The 21608-nt window shown below is 44.8% G+C and overlaps 1 protein-coding gene across 1 annotated transcript in view; it reads left to right on the forward strand.

The window, feature by feature from the left end:
- Nucleotides 1-21336, forward strand: part of LOC145352984 (uncharacterized) — an 82124-nt gene extending 60788 nt beyond the window's left edge. The window contains exons 9-11 of the mRNA XM_080203290.1: nt 8330-8504; nt 10505-10738; nt 20019-21336. Of these exons, the coding sequence (XP_080059416.1) occupies nt 8330-8504; nt 10505-10738; nt 20019-20076 (467 nt within the window). The 3' untranslated portion in view covers nt 20077-21336. The remainder of the gene's footprint in view (nt 1-8329; nt 8505-10504; nt 10739-20018) is intronic.
- Nucleotides 21337-21608: the final 272 nt, after the last annotated feature.

The raw sequence follows: 21608 nt of genomic DNA on the forward strand, positions 1-21608 counted from the left end.
ATCCAAAACTCTTGGCTCTGATGAGGTGCGAGAAGGAATATTTTCATTTCTTCAGAGACTTTTTTCACAGAATCATTCAGCACATGGAGACTATTTGGCCCATTGTACCTGTGCAATCCATTTGGTTTGATTTATTATTGTCACATGTATTAACATACAGTGAAAAGTATTATTTCTTGTGTGCTACACAGACAAAACATACCATTCGTAGAGAAGGAAACGAGAGAGTGCAGAATGTAGTCATACAGTCATAGCTAGGGCGTAGAGAAAGATCAACTTAATGCAAGGTAAATCCATTCAAAAGTCTGACAGCTGCAGGGAAGAAGCAGTTCTTGAGTCGGTTGGTACGTGACCTCAGACTTTTCTATCTTTTTCCCAACGGAAGAAGGTGGAAGAGAGAATGCCCGAGTGCATGGGGTCCTTAATTACGCTGGCTGCTTTGCTGAGGCAGTGGGAAGTTTAGGCAGAGTCAATGGATGGGACGCCAATGGTTTGGGTGATGGATTGGGCTACATTCATAACATTTTGTAGGCCCTTGTCATCTTGAGCAGAGCAGGAGCCATACCAAGCTGTGATACAACCAGAAAGAATGGTTTCTCTGGTGCATCTGTAAAAGTTGGTGAGAGTCGTAGCTGACGTGCCAAATTTCCCTAGTCTTCTGGGAAAATAGAGGCACTGTTGGCTTTTTTAAGTATAATGTCGGCATGGGCAACCAGGACAGGTTGTCGGTCACCTGGACACTGAAAAACTTGAAGCTCTCGACCCTTTCTACTTTGTCCCCCTTGATGTAGACAGGGGCATGTTCTCCTTTACCCTTCCTGAAGTCGATGACAGTCTCCTTCATTTTGTTGACATTGAGGGACAGATTATTGTTGCCGTACCAGTCCACCAGATTCTCTATTCATTCCTATACTCTGTCTCATCATTGTTTGAGATCTGACCCAGTACGGTGGTGTCGTCAGCAAACTTGAAGATCGAATTGGAGGGGAATTTGGCCACACAGTCATAGGTGTACAAGGAGTATAATAGGGGGCTGAGAACACAGCTTTTTGGGACACCGGTGTTGAGGATGATCGTGGAGGAGGTGTTGTTGCCTATCCTTACTGATTGTGGTCTGTGAGTTAGGAAGTTCAGGATCCAGTCACAGAGGGAGGTGCCGAGGCCCAGGCCACAGAGTTTGAAGATGAGTTTCTTGGGAATAACAGAGTTGAAGGCTGAGCTGTAGTCAGTAAATGGGAGTCTGACATAGGTGCCTCTGTTATCTAGGTGTTCCAGGGTTGCGTGCAGGTCCAGGGAGATGGCATCTGCTGTAGACTTGTTGCAGCAGTAGGCAAACTATAGTGGATCCAAGCAGTCCTGGAATTGATTTGTGCCATGACTAGCCTTTTGAAGCACTTCATGATGATGGATGGTCAGAGCTACCAGCCGATAGTCAAAAAGGCACGCTGCCTGGTTTTTCTTAAGTAGCAGGGTGGTGGTCGTCTCCTTGAAGCAGATAGGGGCCTTGGATTGTTGTAAAGAGTAGTTGAATACGTCTGTGAATATTCCCACCAACTGACCCATGCAGGGTATGAGTGCACATCCGGGTACCCCATCCAGGCCAGTCACTTTCCATGGGTTGACCTTCGAGAAAGCAGCTCTGATATCTGCAGTGGTGACCCCTTATACAGGTTCATCCAGAGTGGAGGGCATGCTCTTGCTGACTCCTCGCTCAAAACAGGCATAGAATGCATTGTGTTCATCAGGGTGGGGTGGGTTGGAGCTGGCGATTTTACATGCCTTCATCTTGTAGCTTGTTGTGTCTTGCACACCTTGTCATAGTTGGCAGGGGTCGGTGTGACTGGCCTGGACTCTAGCCTGGTCAGGTGCTGTCTTTTGGCACCTTTGATGAATCTCCTTAGATAGTATCTGGTTTTTTTGTATGGGTCAGTGTTGCCTAACTTTAATGGCCCAGACCTGAACTTCAGCAAGCTGTGGATATCCCTGTTCATCCATGGTTTCCGGTTGGAGAACATGCGGATTTGCTTCTTTGGCACACAGTTTTCTACACACTAACTAAAGAAGTCAGTTCGTTCAGGCTGGTCGCAGAGTTTTTAAATACTAACCAGTCCACTGAGCTTAAGCAGCCATAGGAGATCATCCAATTCATCAGACCAACGTTGCATGACTTTCTTTGATGGGTTCTCCTGCTTCAGTTTTTGCTTGTAAGCCGGGAGCAGGAGCACAGCCTTTTGGTCTGATTTGCAGGAGATAGAGCGATAGGCATATTTGATATTTGAAATTTCCATTTGAAACAGTTATCCAATTAGTCCCACACCCCTGGACTTTTCAGAGTCCTGCAATAATTTTCCATCATGTATTTCTGCACTGCGCTTTTGATCATTATTAGTGGATCTGCTTCCACCTCCCTTTCTGGCAGTGCATTCCACATCATTATACCTGCTGACTAAAAATAATTCTGCTCATGATCCTTCTTTTATCATTAACTTAAATCTATGACTTCAAAGTATAGGCCCTTTTGCCAATGGAAACAGTTTCTTCCTGTTTATTCCATTAAATTTCTATAATTTTATAGGAAAATAGAAAGTTTTTTTTACATAAACAAGTGCAAAAGCATTGATTCCAAATTTGCTTTAAAACATTGCTTTAAACCAGCAAGCAAAATAAACTCATTTTAGGAACCCATGACACCCTTTTCCTCATACCTCTATCCCTTTTTTGTACCTTTAACAATTTATTCAAATCTATAAATGTTCTGTCCCCCATTGTTGCTGAATGTCCTTAGGCAAACATCTGTTTGTAGTGCTGCTGAACTCGTCAACATATCAAATGCACTCATTCCATTCACAGACACTCTGTCCCTAGCTTACATTTTGCCACAATTTCAAAATATATAGCCAGAAGATTACCAGCAGAAAATATTTCAATTTCTGAGATGCCTTTATAGGGAGGGGTATGGAGTATAAAGGCTAGCATCTAATGTTGCAGTTGTATAGAACGTTGGTTAGACCGCATTTGGAGTACTGCGTCCAGTTCCGGTCGCCTTACTACCGGAAGGACGTGGAGACCCTGGAGAGAGTGCAGACCAGGATGCTGTCTGGTATGGAAGGACTGAGCTATGAGGAGAGAATGGGCGAACTGGGGCTGTTCTCCTTAGAAAGACGGAGAATGAGGGGAGATCTAATAGAGGTGTATAAGATTATGAAGGGGAGAGATAGAGTGAACAGTGGTAAGCTTTTTCCCCAGGTTGGATACAAAAATTACGAGGGGCCACGGGCTTAGGATGAGAGGGGCGAGGTATAATTCAGATGTTAGAGGAAGGTTTTTCACGCAGAGGGTTGTGGGGGCCTGGAATGCACTGCCAAGTAGGGTGGTGGAGGCAGGCACGCTAGAGTTGTTTAAGGCTTACTTAGATAGGGACATGAGCGGACTAGAGATGGAGGGATACAAAAGGTTGTTCTAAATAAGGATCAAGACCCTTAGGATGTTCTTGGGAATCAATTGATTCCTATGGACCACCCAACATATTTTCTGGCTCACTTATCTTACGTTTAAGCTTCTGGGGATTCCGTGAATGTCTGTATAAGTTGCACATGTTGATTGATGTCTTTTTTTTTAATCCACAGGTGATTTGGTCCGCCTTGTTGTCCAACAAGGGGCATACACGCAGTGGGTCGTGCGAGGGCTGCTCTTGGATGTTGCTTCGAGAGTTGCCTAGTGCTTCACGTCGTTAATGTATGTTTAAACTGGACCAGCTGATGGGCAACATGACAGCTCAGTGACCATCACTGTTTGCTATGCAGGTACATGGATTTGGGCCAGTGCCTGTGGGAGCTTGCACATTCTCCCCGTGCTTGTGTGGGTTTTCTCTGGGTGCTCCGGTTTCCTCCCACACCCCAAAAACGTGGTCTTAGGCTGATTGGTGTAACAAATTGTCCCTAAATTAGGCGTCCCTCAATCTGGTTATAATTCCTTTATTGTGGAGTCCAATAGGCGTACACGAGGTCATAGGTAGAAGAGGGCACTCACAATGTTAAAATGGCGGTGCGGGCTTGTTGGGCCAAAGGGCCTATTTCCTGTGCTGTGTTGTTCTTTGTTCTTTGTTCTTTGTTCTTTATCACTGTTATTTGCATGACACCAATATTTTCCTGACAATGGAATTGCCTTCTTAAGCAGACCTCTTCAAAGACATATGGTGATATTTTAAGGAGAAAGTTTAAAATTCAGCCTTTTGCTACAGGTGGTCGGTGTGTCTGGAAAAACATTTAGCTCAGATGCTGGGAGGGCAGGATAATTCATTTTAACCATGTAGTGTTTGCTAAGATAGATCTAATGGACTTTTGTTTAGGAAAAGTTCCCTTTGGGTTTTTGATTAAAGGAATGGAATGTGGGTTTAGATAGGCAGGCTCATGTGATGATATGGTTACTGGGAGAAGCTAGGTCTGTAGCAGAGTTCTGGCTGGGGTTGAGCTTGTTTGAAGACATACTTTTACAAGCTGCACTGAAACTCATTCTCTCTCTCCAAAACCTTCAAGACTGACCACATTGATTAGGTGGAATTCTCCCAAAAAATGAAATGTGAAGTATCATAATGGTGCCCCTTGGACACGGCCAAGATACCAGGCTGGCACTGCTCAACGGGCAACTCCCTATCCCTCACCTATTGGAGGTGGGAGTTGGGGGGTCCTCAATGACCTCTGTCCTGACCAGCAAGGTCATTAGGGTGGTACAGTGGTTAAACAAAGAACAAAACAGTCCAGGAAACAGGCCCTTTGGCCCAACGAGCCCGTGCCGCCATTTTAACATTACCCACGCACCCCTCCACCCATGACCCTTATCTATGCTTATGGCAATCCACATTGAGGGAAACTAATTTAGGGACAATTTATTACACCAATCAGCCTAATAGCACATCTTTGGGGTGTGGGAGGAAACCGGAGCACCCGGAGAAAACCCAGGCAAGCACGGGAAGAATGCGCAAACTCCACAGACACTGGCCCAAATCCATGTGTCTGCACAGCAATCAGTGATAGTCACTGAGCTGTCGTGTTGCCCAGCATCTGGTCCAGTTTAAGCGTACGTTAACGACATGAAGTACTAGGCTATTCTCAAAACATTCAAGAGCAGCCCTCGTGCAACCCATCGCGTGTATGCCCCTCGTTGGACAACAAGGCAGACCGAAGCACCTGTGAATTAAAAGAGAAAAACAATAGTATCATCTACATCCTTATACGTTACCAGGGACGTCCCAAGGCTACTGAACCTTATTTACAACAATCTCCTATATCCCTCCACCTCCAACCCACTCATGTGCCTGTCTAGGTAACTCTTAAACAACTCCAGCGTGCCTGCCTCTACCACCTTGCTTGGCAGAGCATTCCATACCCCCACTACCCTCTGTGTGAAAAACCTCTCTCTAACATTTGTGTTATACCTCGCCCCCTCACCCTAAGCCCGTGGCCCCTCGTAATGTACATTTCTAACATAGGAAAAAGCTTACCACTGTTTACTCTATCTATACCCTTCATAATCTTATACACCTCTATTAGATCCCCCCTCAGTCTCCTTCTTTCAAGGGAAAACAGCCCCAATTTGCTCAATCTTTCCTCATAACCCAGCCCTTCCATATCAGGCAGCATCCTGGTAAATCTCCTCTGCACTCTCTCCAGGGTCTCCACGTCCTTCCGGTAATAAGGTGACCAGAACTGGACGCAGTACTCCAAATGCAGCCTAATCAATATTCTATACAACTGCAACATTAGACTCCAGCTCTTAAACTCTATACCCCTTCCTGTAAAGGCTAACATACCATTAGCTTTCTTCACAAACTTCTTCACTTGTACTGCCACCTTCAAAGACTTGTGCACTTAAACTCTTAAACTCTATACCCCTTCCTGTAAAGGCTAACATACCATTAGCTTTCTTCACAAACTTCTTCACTTGTACTGCCACCTTCAAAGACTTGTGCACTTACACCCCCAGGTCCGGCTGCGTTTCTATACTCTTTATAGGTCTACCCTTCATCATATAACTCCCCCTACATTATTTCGGCCAAAATGCATCACCTCACATTTATCAGGGTTAAAGTCCATTTGCCATGTATCTGCCCAATATACCAGCCTATCTATATCCCATTGTATTGCCAGACACTGCTCCCCACTGCTCACACCCCACTCACCATGTCCATACCCTTCATAATCTTATACACTCCAGTCATGCCCCTGCTAAGTCTTCTCTGCTGTAACCAAAACAATCCAAGCCTCTCCAATATCCTGGTGAACCTCCTTTGTACCCCTCTAGTGCTGTCACATCCTTCCTATAGTCCTATATATCTGCAAATTTGCTGATCACACCACTTACTCCCTCTTCCAAGTCATTTATGTATATTACAAAAAGAGGTCCCAGTACTGAGCCCTGCGGCACACTACTAGTGACACTGCTGTCCCACAGCACCAGGGACCTGGGTTCAATTCTGACCTCGGGTGACTGTGTGGAGTTTGCACATTCTCCCCATGTATGCAAGGGTTTCCTCCAAATGCTCGGGTTTCCTCCCACAGTCCAAAATGTGGGTTCGGTTGATTGGCCATGACGACTTGCCCCTTCGTCTCAGGGGTTATGGGGAAAGGCCTGTGTGGGATTGTGGTGGCTGCAAGCTCAATGGACCAAATGGCCTCCTTCTGCACTGGAGATTTAATCCCCACTGGTGAGAACCTCCGCTGAAGTGGGTAGTGGGGAGGAACATTCACCGGCTCAGAGAATACTGTCCCAGGTGCGCGAATGATATTGAAATGATGAGTTCCATATGGTAACCAACCTTTTGCTGATTTCCAGTGAGAGGCTGATTACATTTAAAAAAATGGCTTGGTAAAGTCAAGATTAGCTGGACACTGGTCACGAATCCCGTTACAGGCCCTCCACTGACATTTCCCACCCTGTTGTGCTACTGAAGCAGTGCAGCGGACCAGGAAGATTGTGCCCTATTTGTAAGATTTAATAGGTGGGGGAGGGAAGGGAGCAAATTACTCCGTTCATGTGGCTTTAAGATCTGTAAGATTATTGAAAAATATAAAATAACATGAGAACAGAATTGAATGTTATTGAAGAGATTACAAATCAGAAAACTGTTGAAATATGAAATATGAATTGAGGAAATCTATCAAATTTGTTGATATTTTCACACACAGCTGCTCTATGTAATTAAAATACTTTCCAGTGCTCTCTGATGCTATCCCAGTACTTTATTTGAAGAAAATACCACATCGTTTGGAGTGAAAATGTTTTCACGACTGTTTTATACACAATTGACTAAAAGTATGGATTCAGGATTTTGAAACTTGAATCAGATTGTTTGTGGTTAGTTCTTAAGTGACCATCAATTTGACATTTTTGTGATTTTCCCAGGAAAAAAAACTAAATGCCCAATAGGCAGGAAAATGAGCATTTTTCCACCTGTTTTTTGGCTGATGAATTTTAATGAATTTCTGCACTACAGAGACCATCAGGGGATTTACACCGGTACTGGGGGGGATCCTAATCTCAGCACAGAGGCCAGCATTGGACTGCTGAGGGGGCAAGTGCACCTGCGCTGATCTTCCAGTATATTGTACTCCAATCACCGGTCTCTTGCTCATTGGCCCCAAATGCACTCTCTCTCCCATGCCCCAGCCCCCACGCTGAGACATTACACCACCCCACCCCAGCCTCCAAGCACCAGCCTCTCCACCAGCCCCCACCCACCAATGCAGAGTTCCCCCTCATTTCTTCCTCTCCTATTCCCCCATCCCCTCGATCAGGTGCCTGATGGATACTACCAGTGCACCAGGCTGGCACTGCCAAAAGGGCAACTGCTGCCTTTGACATCCTAGTGGGCTTTATTGGCCTCTGGTCCCACCAGTGAGACCATCACACCTCATTGTGATGCTGTGACTCTCACTGATGGATCTCCACTAGTGGGGTCAGTAACATTAACATTAACAAGCCCAGATGATTGCATCCTGGGCTCGCTAAGTCAATGCAAATCAGATTTGCACAGTGTAATCAGCCTCACATTGTTCCCCGGCACAAGGCTGATTACATTGAAAAAATGGCCTGGGACAATCGTGATCAGCCAGATGCCAGTTGCAACTCCTGGTCGCGATTCCCATTTCTGACCACCCATTGACATTTCCCGGCTTGTTGTGCTACTCAAGCAGTACAACAGGCCAGGAGAATCGCTCCCTTTATTAAAGATTAGTACAGAGCCTTTTGATGAGAATGGAATGGCAAATCAGCCTTGACCTAGCATGGTAGAGCTTGTGCAAAGTTAACACTTTTTTTCTCTCCTCTCCAGGTAGTCTGTTTGATCTAGATGAGGGGAGCGAAGATGATAACATGTCATCAATAAGTCAGAGTAATGGATACCATCCATTCCTAAAGACACAGTGTTCCAGTTCAACCCCCTGCAAATCCATACCTTCAACGCCTGCTTTTTGCAGCAACCACCCCAATAGGAAAAAAACACTGAGGTTAGTGAGGAAAAGTCAGAGGCAATTGAGTTCAGAGATTTCTGAAAAGATTGCTATTTTTATATTTTGTTGTAATGTTTCAGATCATCTACCCTCTATGGTACTTGTCAGATTTTATTGATTTCAATGGGATAAAGTACACATACATTCTATAATGTGTGAGAATTCTGCACATTACTGCCCAAACATTTGCTCAAATGTCCCACCAAGCTGGCCCGCTAATAGATCGCTACACAGTTCTGATCTGCATTTCACAATGTGGTCACAAGTGGGACCTCACAGCAGCTTTAAATTGATTCAACATCAATTGAAACATCTTTGTTGCAATGTTGGCACAGTGGTGAGCACTGCTGCTCACAATACCAGGGATCCAAGTTCGATTCTGGCCTTGGGTGACTGTGAGGAGTTTGCATGTTAATAATAACGTGTTCTTCTTGTGTCTGCATAGATTTCCTCTGGGTGCTCCGGTTTCCCTCCACAGCATGGATTAGCCATGCTAAACTGCCCAATAGTGTCCAAAGATGCGTAGATTAGGTGGATTAGCCATGGCAAATGCATGGGATTACGGGGATGGTGGGATGAGGTATGGGCACAGGATGGGGGAGTGTGGGGGGGGTTGTTGTGATGCTCTTTCGCAGGGTCAGTGTGGACTATTACTTTTTTTTTTAAAGTGCAGTATTAAAATTATATTTCAAAATACATTTATTCAATATAGAATATCAGACAATGGATTAACATTATTCAACAATGAATATTTAAAGAATTAACAGTCCAAAGATGTGCGGGTGAGATTGATTGACCATGCTCAAATTTGCCCTTTAGTGTCCTGAAATATGTAGGTTAGAGGGATTAGCGGGTAAATATGTAGGGATATGGGGGTAGGGTCTGGGTGGGATTGTGGTCGGTGCAGACTCGATGGGCCAAATGGCCTCTTTCTGCACTGTAGGGTTTCTATGATTCTTTCTATAAACAGTAATTGTGTATCAGCAATCTGGTTATCTATGTATAGCTGATTTTAGACTTTGGTATAGGGATCATGCCTTTCACAGACATCATTAATCTTCAAAAAGAGATGAATTTCCCAAGAACCAATTGTGGGAGTCAAACGACAAAATTTCACATTTATGACTTTAACAAACAAACTAAAAATCAACATTGATAAAACTTTACCTAACAAGCCACTGAGACACCAAAGGAAAGAGAAAGGCAAGTTTCTCATTCTCCAACAATAGTCCCATAGTTATGAGATTTGCTTCTCCCCAGTATGCCTGGTCAAAACCTTGTGTTTTTCAACAATTGTTCCACTACATATTTGAGTTTTCCAGATCCAATTATCAGCAGCAAGGCATACCTTGGTGACTCACTGTTGCCTAAATCTTCAAGAGTTCCATCTGTTGCCTTCCTTTTTAACAGAAGCTGAACTCTCACGAACTTCTTACACACTAATGTATCTACTTTCTCACAGCAGGAGCTTTTTTGTCTCCGCATCTCAAACAGCAGCTATCCTTCTTCTGTGAGATTTCTGTGAAAAGGTGTTAAACTTCCAACATGGCAACGTGTTTTGGTTCAAGTTTCTCTCCCTGTGTCAACTAGAACACATGGACATGTCTCAGAGTTATATCGTTCATTGTGATTTCACTGTCTCCCTTTTCAGAATATTCTGTTTCTGTTAAAGGAGATGTTTTAAAACATGTTGAAAAGTTCAATATTCATTATAGTTCATATATATATATTACACGCAGCCTTACTAAAGAATGTTTTTTTTAAAATTGAGATTTGCTATTAGCTATTCAGCAGATGTGACATGGCTAAGATCTAGGGTAAAATTCCACTAACATTGCTTCAAATAATGGCTTTTAAAAGGCCATTGTTGTCCAGCAACCCTAAAGATAAATGAACAATGTTATAGCCTACTCTACAAACCAGTCTCCCTGAAGTTTGAAGTGGTTGAGATACTACTGCAATGATTTTAAGCAAAAAAAGTTCTTTCTTTTAAATAGGTCTATTGATAAGGCAGTGCTGCCCCGACGTCCATTTGCTCCCAGGGACATTGCAGATCTGAAAATCGGGCATCTTGTTAAATTCTCCCGGCCTGCAGGAAAAATCAGCAAAGGAATGATAAAGTACCTGGGTCATCTACCAGGTCGACAGGAAGCATACCTGGGTGTAGAACTGGAAAGTGATGAAATAGGACGACATAATGGAACATTTGAAGGAGTTCGTTATTTCTTTTGGTAAGTTTTCATTCCAAATTTTTGGTCTGAATCTAAGTATGTTTAAAGGCTGTGTGTTTCACTAAAACCTTTGTTTTTTTCGAATAGTGGATATAAAGTCTTGGAAAAATATTTAGATCATAGATCCCTAGAGTGCAGAAAGAGGCACTTCGGCCCATCGAGCCTGCACCAAACACAATCCCACCCAGGCCCTACCACCTACATTTTCTGCATCACACTTTTGGTGCATTTCTGTAAAATAGCATTAATAAATATTTTGCTTGGCCACATTATTTATTGAGGATTTGATTTATTATTGTCACATGTATTAGTGTACAGTGAAAAGTATTGTTTCTTGCGCACTATACTGATAAAATATACCATTCATAGAGAAGAAATGGAGAGAGTGCAGAATGTACTCTGAAGGAAGCTGGAAATGAAAACACGGGAGTTGGAAAAACTCAGCAGATCGAGCAGCTTCTTGGGAAATCTTCCGTTCCCAAGAAGTTATATATTAGCTACAAAAGGTTTCTCACTTCACAGATGCTTCCAGATCTGCTGATTATTGGTGTTTGTATTTCAGTTTTTGATCTAATCTGATTTGATTTATTAGTATACAGTGAAAAGTATTGTTTCTTGCATGCTGGACAGAGAATGTACCGGGCATAGAGAAGGGGAAGGGGAGAGTGCACAATTCAGTGTTACAGTCAGAGCTCGGGTGTAGGGAAAGATCAACTTAATGTGAAGTAGATCCATTCAAAAGTCTGACAACAGCAGGGAAGAAGATGTTCTTCTGTGACCTCAGACTTTTGTATCTTCTTCCCAGTGGAAGAGAGTATGTCTGGAGTGCGTGGGGGCCTTGATTATGCTGGCTGCTTTTCCGAGGCAGCGGGAAATGTAGACAGTGTCAATGGATGGGAGGCTGGTTTACGTGATGGACTGGGCTTCATTCAAAACCCTTTGTAGTTTCATGCAGTCTTGGACAGAGCAGGAGCCATACCAAGTTGTGATACAACTGGAAAGAATGCTTTCTATGGTGCATCTGTAAAAGTTGGAGAGAGTTGTAGTGAACATGCCAAGTTTCCTTAGTCTTCTGAGAAAGTAAAGGTGTTGGTGTGCTTTCTTAACTGTAGCGTCAGCATGAGGTGATCAGGACAGGTTGTTGGTGATCTGGACACCTAAAAACTTGAAGCTCTCAACCATTCCTACTTCATCCCCATTAAAGTAGACAGGGGCATGCCCTCTATTATACTTCCCGAAGTCTATGACTATCTCCTTCATTTTGTTGACACTGAGGGAGAGATTATTGTTGCTGTACCAGTTCACCAGATTCTCAATCTCTTTCCAGTGCTGTGTCTATTGTTTGAGATCCAATCCACAATGGTGGTGTCATCAGCAAACTTGACATTCGTGTTGAATGGGATCATACAGTCAGAGTTGTATAAGGAGTATGGTAAGGGGCTGAGGGCACAGCTTTGAGGAACCCCAGTGTTGAGGATGATTGTGGAGAAGGTGCAGTTGCCTATCCTTAGTGGCTGCGATCTATAGGTTAAGAACTCTAGGATCCAGTGGCAGACGGAGGAGCTGAGACCCAGGCCACAAAATGTGAGATGAGTCTCGTAGGAATAATGGTGTTAAAGGTTGAGCTGTAGTCTATGAATAGGAGTCTGACATAGGTGTCTTTGTTATCTGGGTGGTCTAGGGTTGAGTGTAAGGCCAGGGAGATGGCATCTGCTGTGGAACTGTTCTGACAATAGGCGAACAGGAAGTCTGGGAGGCAGGAATTGATTTGTGCCAGTCGAGATTTCCAGCATCCAGAGTATTTTGCTTTTATTTTGGGGGGAAGGTAATTTGTTGAATACACAATAACAATATCCACAAATTATTAAATCAATAGGGGTTCATAATAAAAGCAAATTACTACAGATGCTGGAAACTGAGACAAAAAGAGAAAATGCTGAAAAATTTCAGCAGGTCTGGCAGCATCTGTAAGAAGATAAAAGAGCTGGCATTTCAATCCCGATGACCCTTTGTCAAAGCTTTGACACCAAGCTCGCACTAATTATTTAGCGTCGTGGGCTGGGAAAATTGCGCGTCAGCTGATTCGTGCCTGCATTCCTGCCACATGCACATCTCCCAGTGCCGGATATCCGGCGCCGGAAACCGATGGGAACAGCAGCTAAGTACCTTGCATCTGTTTTTAATCTTATTTTGTGATTAGCGGACTCATGACTGAATTCTCCAGGCCCACAAGAATCTCCCGCTCTGTCAGGAGTATTTCACTCCAGCAGGGTTCAGACTAGCTCCCCACTTTCAGGGAACCAGCAGGATGACCCCCTGCTGGAGTGAAGGGGATGCAATTGGAGTTTCCTTGGGAGTCGGGTGATTAGGGTGTACTAGTGGGCATCCACACCCTGACAGTGCCAGCCTGTGCTGCTGGCACTGCTCAAGTGGTAAAGTGCCTCTGCCCAGGGGCACTTTGGCATTGCCTGATCGGTCAGTGCCAAGGGGGTGGGGCCCTAGGGGACAATTTGAGGGAGGCCAGCGATATCTGGGCGGTGGATCGTCCCTGCAGGGGGCTGGGGGGCTGGAGATCAGGCTGTTCGTGACATTTGGCAGGGTGGGTGGGGGGGTGGTGTGGGAACTGGAGTTTGAGACTGCCCGGGAATGGACCAGGGAGGGAGGGGGAGGGGATATGATCAGACCATGGGAGGGGAAAGGTTTGAGCCTTCTGGGTGGGAATAAGCCCTGCCCCCATAAATGTAATGATATTCATAATTGTGACTACAGAATGTGGGAGATTCTTGTGTGAACTCCCACTGAAAAAAAGTGTGATTTACTCTAGTTTTCCCCTGAATGCAACACTTAGAACATTTTTGGGAATCACGGCCAATGTGTGCAAACATTTGCTGTGTGCAAATATATAGGCTGATATTTTATCATCGGACCTGCTACAGGAATCAGTGCAGGCAAGGGATGGAGAATGGGAAGGTCCATTTATCTCGGGCAGGATTTGACATAAGAACATAAGAAATAGGAGCAGGAATAGGCTGTCTAGCCCTTCGAGCCTGCCCCGCCATTCAATAAGATCATGGCTGATCTGTCGTGGCTCAGTTCCACTTTCCCGCCCTCTCCCCATAACCCTTAATCCCCTTGCCTACCAAAAACCTATCTACCCGTGTCTTAAATATATTTAGCGAGGCAGCCTCCACCACTTCAACGGGCAGAGAATTCCAGAGATTCACCACCCTTTGAGTGAAGAAGTTCCTCCTCAACTCTGATCTAAACTGCCCCCCCTTTATCTTGAGCCTGTGCCCTCTAGTCCTGCTGTCCTTTCTGAGCGGGAAGAATCTCTCTACCTCTACCCTATCCATCCCCTTCATTATCTTATACATCTCTATAAGATCCCCCCTCATCCTTCTAAACTCCAACGAGTACAGACCCAGTTTATTTAGTCTCTCTTCATAGTCCAACCCCCTCATCTCTGGTATCAGCCTAGTGAACCTCCTCCGCACTCCCTCCAAGGCCAAAATATCCTTGCGCAAGTGCGACGACCAAAACTGCACACAGTACTCCAGCTGCAGCCTCTCCAATGCCCTGTACAGTTGCAGCAAGACCTCCCTACTTTTATATTCAATCTCCCTCGCTATAAAGGCCAGCATCCCATTAGCCTTCCTGACTACCTGCTGCACCTGCAGACTGGGTTTTTGTGACTCATGCACAAGGACCCCGAGGTCCCTCTGCACCGTAGCATGCTGCAGCTTTTCGCCCTTTAAATAGTAATCCCTCCTACGATTATTCCTGCCAAAGTGGATAACCTCACACGTGCTTACATTGTATTCCATCTGCCAGGTCCTTGCCCACTCGCTCAGCCTATCTAGATCCCTCTGCAGACTTTCCACACCCTCCGCACAATTTGCTTTTCCATTTATCTTTGTGTCATCAGCAAATTTCGTCACCCTACACTCAGCCCCCTCCTCCAGGTCATCTGTATAAATGGTAAATAGCTGAGGCCCCAGCACTGATCCCTGTAGCACTCCACTAGTTACCAACCGCCAATCAGAATAGCACCCACTGATACCAACTCTCTGCCTCCTATTTGACAGCCAATCCTCTATCCACGCTAACACCTTATCCCCAACTCCATGCCCCCTAACCTTCTGAAGCAACCTTTTGCGCAGCTCCTTATCAAACACCTTTTGAAAATTGAGAAACACCACATCTACCGGTTCCCCTCTGTCTACCGCACTAGTCACATCCTCATAGAATTCCAATAAATTTGTCAAACACGACTTCCCCTTAACGAATCCGTGCTGCGTCTGCTCTATCAAACAATTCTTCTCAAGGTGCCTCGCTATTTCTTCTTTGATGACGGATTCAAGCATTTTTCCAACAACGGACGTTAAACTAACCGGCCTATAATTCCCTGACTTTTGCCTGCTACCTTTTTTAAACAGCGGCGTAACATTAGCCATTTTCCAATCTTCTGGCACTTCCCCGGAATCCAGCGAAGTTTGGAAAATAATCACTAAGGCATCCACTATCACCTCTGCCATTTCCTTCAGAACGCTGAGATGCATTCCATCTGGTCCTGGGGACTTGTCCACCATCAGTTCCGCTAGTCGATCAAGCACTACCTCTCTAGTGACAGTAATCGCATTCAGGCCCTCAACTCCTACCATCCCTCTATCTTTAATATCCGGCAAACTATTCACGTCCTCCTCCGTGAAGACCGAGGCAAAAAACTTATTTAAGGCCTCAGCCATTTCCTCATCTCCCACCACTAAATCCCCCCTCTCATCATCCAACATTCACTCTAGCCAGCCTCCTCCTCTTTATATATTTGTAAAAACTCTTACTGTCCTTTTTTATATTTAATGCTAGTTTAGCTTCATTGTCTATCCTTCCTTTCTTTATCACCTTCTTCGTCAATCTTTGTTGATTTTTAAACCTCTCCCAATCTTCTACTCGCCCACTACTTTTAGCCACTCTAAACGCATCAGCTTTTAGTTTAATACTCTTCTTTATTTCCTTCGATAACCACGGCTGATTATCCCTTCTCCTACGATCCTTCTTTACCATTGGAATAAATTTCTGCTGAGCACCGAAAAAGATCTCCTTAAAGATCGTCCACTGTTTCTCAGCAGTCCTACCGACCAATCTGCGCCCCCAATCTACATTTGCCAATTCCCCTCTCATCCTATCGTACTCCCCTCTGTTCAAACAGAGGACACAGGTTCGAGACCCTACTTTCTCATCCTCCATCTGTATCAAAAACTCAACCATACAATGATCGCTCGTCCCAAGAGGATCCCTCACAACAAGATCCCTAATTCTACCTGCCTCATTACATAAAACCCCTTCTAAGATAGCTCGCTCCCTTGTTGGTTCCGTCACACACTGTTCAAGGAAACTATCCCGGTATCCTGGCAGCATTCCAAGAACTCTTCCTCAAGCCCACCACGTCCGACATGGGTCAACCAATCAATATGTAGATTGAAATCCCCCATAATTATCGCAGTTCCATTTCTGCACGCATCATTTATTTGCTTGTTTATAGCCTGCCCCACCTCCAAGTTATTATTTAGGGGCCTATAGACCACACCCACCAGCATCTTCCTCCCCTTACTGTTCCTTATCTCCACCCACAACGCTTCCACGCTCTGCTCTTTGGAGCCTATATCTTCCCTTACTACTGCCCTGATATTATCCTTAATCAGCAGAGCTACCCCACCCCCTTTTTCCTCCCATCTATCCTTCCTAAACACTTGATACCCCTGGACATTCAGCTCCCAGTCCCTGTCACCCTACAACCACGTTTCCGTAATGGCCACCAGATCATATCCATTTGTGCTGATCTGCGCCACCAGCTCATTCACTTTGATCCGAATGCTTTGTGCATTCAGATAAAGTGTCTTTATCCCAGCCTTTATCTGGACCCTATTTGAAGGTACGCTACCAACCTTTCTCATGCCCCCTACTCCCTTTATTATTGGGACATCCTTAACATTTTCCCATGCCCGTACCCTCTCTTTTACTTTAGACATTGTAAATTCTCCCACCCCTGCATCCTCCTCCCCCCCGCCGCCCCCCCGCCCCCCCCCCCCCCAATTAGTTTAAAGCCCTATCTACAGTCCTAGTTATACGATTCGCCAGGACTCTGGTCCCAGCACGATTCAGACGAAGACCATCGCATCTGAACAGGCCCCACCTGCCCCAATACTGGTGCCAATGCCCCATAAATTCAAACCCATTCCTCCCACACCAATCCCTGAACCACCCATTCACCTCTTTAATCCTATTTACCCCACGCCCGTCTGCACTCGGTTCAGGCAGTAATCCAGAGATAACCACCTTGTCGGTTCTGCTTTTTAATTCCATTCCCAGCTTTTCATACTCCCTCCCCAGATCCTCAGTTCGCATTTTGCCTACGTCGTTGGCACCCACATGTACCACAACGACCGGATTCTCACCCTCCCACTCCAGGTTCCTCTGCAGCCTAGATGAGACATCCTGGACTTGAGCACCAGGCAGACAACACACCCTTCTGTATTCTTCATCCCTGTCACAAAGGACAGTGTCTATACCTCTAACTACACTATCCCCAATTACCACTACATTCCTCTTTGCTTCTTCCTCTTTGTCCTGTGTCTGCACCACTGTACCGTGGGCAGATTGCTCGTCAACCTTACAGCCCTCGTTCTTGTCCATGCTGGGAGCAAGAACCTCAAACCTGTTGTGCAGATTGAGAGGCTGAGGCCTTTGGGTCTCCCCCTCCCCACTCCCCCCTCCTTTCTCCCACCCTTCCTCCCCCACTTCCTCCCCACTCCCCCCTCCCACCCTTCCTCCCCACTCGCCCCTCCTTCCTCCCACCCTCCCTCCCCACTCCCCCCTCCTTCCTTCCACCCTTCCTCCCCACTCCCCCCTCCTTCCTCCCCCCCTCCCTCCCCACTCCCCCCTCCTTCCTTCCACCCTTCCTCCCCACTCCCCCCTCCTTCCTCCCCCCAGCAGCATCCTCTTGTTCCTGACCCTGAGAGTTAGCTAGTCTAGGGGGTGTGGTTACACTCCCTCTCCCTGATGAGCCTCAGTGTTTGAAGCTCAGAGGCCAGCTCATCTACTTTGAGCTGGAGCTCTTCCAGCAACGAGCACTTACTGCAGACATGGTCACTGGGAAGGACCTTGGGGTCCACCAGCTCCCACATCATACAGAAACAGCACATCACATGCCCCTCCATCACAGTCTCTTAGTGATTACTGAACACAGGTAAGAATTCAAACTTACCTGGCCCTTTTCTCCCAAGCCCTTTGATCCAAAGCCCTTACAGCTCACTCTGCTTCCCTCTCACTCCACTGCCCGCTCCCGCGCTGCCCACTGTCTACGGCAAGCCTCCTTTTAAACTTTGCGCGGTAAAAGAAATTCCCACAAAGCCCCGCAGCCCACTTCTTGTCTAGTTTTTAAAGCAGAAAAACCATTACAAAGACCACGAAAATCTTTACAAAGGTAATCACTTACCTTTACTCCGTGCAACCTTCACTCTGCCCTGACGATTTGCAGATGAATGAGGCTGCAAAATCCTGCCCCTTTCTTATTTAACACCCCAAATAGATTCAAATGAAAACTTTAGTGACTAACTCGTCTAACGAAATGTAACATTTTTTCGAGCTGCAGCTCTGTACTGGGACCGCTGCTATTTGTGATATATATAAATGATTTGGAAGAAGGAGTAACTGGTGTGATCAGCAAGTTTGCGGATAACATGAAGATAGCTGGACTTACTGAGAGCGATGAACATTGTCGGACAATATAGCAGGATATAGATAGGCTGGTAAATTGGGCGGAGAAATGGCAGATGGAATTTAATCCAGATAAAAGCGAGGTGATGCATTTTGGAAGAAATAATGTAGGGGGAGTTATACAATAAATGGTAGGACCATTAAGAGTATAGAAGCACAGAGGGACCTATGTGTGCAAGTTCACAAATCTTTGAAGGTGGCAGCACAGGTGGAGAAGGTGGTGAAGATGGCATTTGGTATGCTTGCCTTTGTAGGAAGGGGTATAGAGTATAAAAGCTGGCATCTGATGTTGCAGTTGTGTAGAACATTGGTTAGACCACATTTAGAGTACTGCGTCCAATTCTGGTCACCGCACTACCAGAAGGACATGGAGGCTTTAGAGAGAGTGCAGAGGAGGTTTACCAGGATGTTGCCTGGTATGGAGGGTCTTAGCTATGAGGAGAAATTGAGTAAACTGGGGTTGTTCTCCCTGGAAAGACGGAGAATGAGGGGAGACCTAATAGAGGTGTATAAAATTATGAAGAGTATAGATAGGGTGAACAGTGGGAAGCTTTCTCCCAGGTTGGATGCGAAAATCACGAGGGGTCACGGGCTCAAGGTGAGAGGGGCGAGGTATAACTCTGATGTTAGAGGGATGTTGTTTACTGCCAAGTAGGGTGGTGGAGGCAGACACGCTAGGGTTGTTTCAGACTTACCTGGATAGGCACATGAGCAGACTGGAGATGGAGGGATACAAAAGAATGTTCTAGTTGAGGATCAAGAGCCTCAGGACGTTCCTGGGAATTAATAAATTCCTATCGGCCGTCCAACAAATTTTAAGGCTCACCTTGTCACTTACGTTGGAGCTACTGGGGAGCTTCCATTTCTGTATAGTCTGTTGTATGTCTATTGATGTCTCCTTTTACATCCACAGGCGATTCGGTCCGCCTTGTTGGCCAACAAGGGGCATACACGCAGTGGGTCATGTGAGGGTTGCTCTTGAACGTTGCTTCGAGAGTTGCCTTGTGCTTCACGTCCGTTAGTGTACACTTAAATTGGACCATTTGACGGGCAACACGACAGTACAGTGACTATCACTGTCGGCTGTGCAGTTACAGGGACCCGGGTCGGATCTCCGGCTTGGATCAATGTCTGTGGGAGTTTGCACATTCTCCCCGTGCTTGCATGGGTTTTCTCCGGGTGCTCCAGTTTCCTCCCACATCCCAAAAATGTGCTTTTTAGGCTGAGTGGTGTTAATAAATTGTCCCTGAATTGGATCTCCCTTAATCTGGCTCAATCTACTTCCCTAAATTTGCACCCCCTTTATCGTGGAGTCCACTAGAGGTAGACAAAAACGTCGACGATTGATGAAAGACTTGAATAAGGCACTCACTGAGTGTTAAAATGGGCAGTGCGGGCTTGTAGGGCCAAAGGGCCTGTTTCCTGTGCTGTGCTGTTCTTTGTTCTTTGTAACCAATACTGCATGATTATCCCAAAAGCTTAACCGCATTTTCTGCTTTCCCCACAGTAAATTGAACAAAGGAGTATTTGTGAACTTCAATAAAGTTATTATGGCCTGGGAGTAGGAAGGTGAGAAAGTTGCAGCAGAAGGAACACAACAGAGCCACCACCGATCCAATGTGGAATTCCTTCAATTGCAAGCAAGAAACATCCTTTTTATGGAACAAAGTGATTCTGCTCATCTCATTTTATCATCTTGAAGATAATGACTGGACTTAGTAAAATCCCACTGTTGAATATAGACTTTATCTTGCAAGAAGACCCGGTGCTCAAGTTAATTCAATTTGTCAAAGAATTGGATTTGATTAGAATTAGACTGAAATGTTTTTATGTGAACTCCATATGTGCCAAACTAAAAGTTTAGCAAAAATTGAACGTAGGTACCAAAAAGCTAACAATGAGAATAGCCCTGATTGTAAATCATCATATGTAAAATTAATTATGTGGACTTTGTAGTTCAAGCTGCAGTCATATTCAAGTCCTTCGAGGTGAAAACCCATGAGTACATGAAATCAGAGGGCAGAAAACTGATGGCATACCTCTCAGCGAATCCAGAAGACTTAAGCTTACTAGTTGATTTTACACAATGCTTCAAACAATGCCTCCCACTTTCTCAGAGCCATTCCTTGCATCAAACATGATTCTACCTCTTGTTATGATCAACATAGAGACTAATAATTGTCAAAGCAAAATTTGAATTTCCTGTATTTGCTAAAAGATTTCATAATTTAAAACTTTTACTGTGAGAAATGCAAAAAGAACATTAATTGAACACTGCTTGTTTTCATAAGTAGGAGATGCTTTAAACTACTGAAATTTGCCCTTTTCAACTTTTAATGCCAGCCAAAAACTCAATTTTGTTATGTTACCAGTTGCTTTAGTAATTTGCAGCTCCAAATTGTGTTTTATTTCTGTTCTTTTCCTTTCCCAATACTACCTTCCACATTTACAAAACAAACGCAACATGTCCTAAAGGTGGTTTCTCCTATTACGCTTTTGTGCGAGGAATGCAATGTTGCTCATGAGCATGACCCTATGGAGCTAAATTGAGAGCAAGTGTACAGCTGAAATTGTTCCCAGAGTGACCACCATACTATCATCGGGTTTATTCAGTTTAACAGCCAATTAATCATTTTGCCAGGATTTTATTATTGGGATTTTATTATTGAAATAACGTAGGCATTTTGTGTGCAAACTATTATCATTTGGGTGATCCTTTCCATTATTGTTATATATGTAGCTATGGCTATCACAATCTGATTTTATCTAATTTACTCCATTAAAATGAACCACATGTAAATGATTTACTATTAGATAATTGTGATGCTGTGTTTTTTCTAAGTCAATAAAGGAAGAGCATTCAATGCCATTTCAGATTTGTTTTCTCAAAATCTTGCCTCAGTCCATACTTGTTCAACTTGTGACCTGCTGTTAAGAACATTAGTCCCAATTTTAACTTGGAGCAGCAGTAATATAGATGGAAAACAGTGCAGAGCCTCGCAGCCTAAGAAATCTCATCTCCTGGCTCTGATCTGCTCTATCAGATTCCAGCTTGAACATAGTGGACCATCAGACAACAGGCCACGGCTGGAGACAA

This window comes from Carcharhinus amblyrhynchos, chromosome 15 (assembly GCF_965287045.1).
Source record: "Carcharhinus amblyrhynchos chromosome 15, sCarAmb.v2.hapA, whole genome shotgun sequence".
NCBI classification, from domain to species: Eukaryota; Metazoa; Chordata; class Chondrichthyes; order Carcharhiniformes; family Carcharhinidae; genus Carcharhinus; species Carcharhinus amblyrhynchos.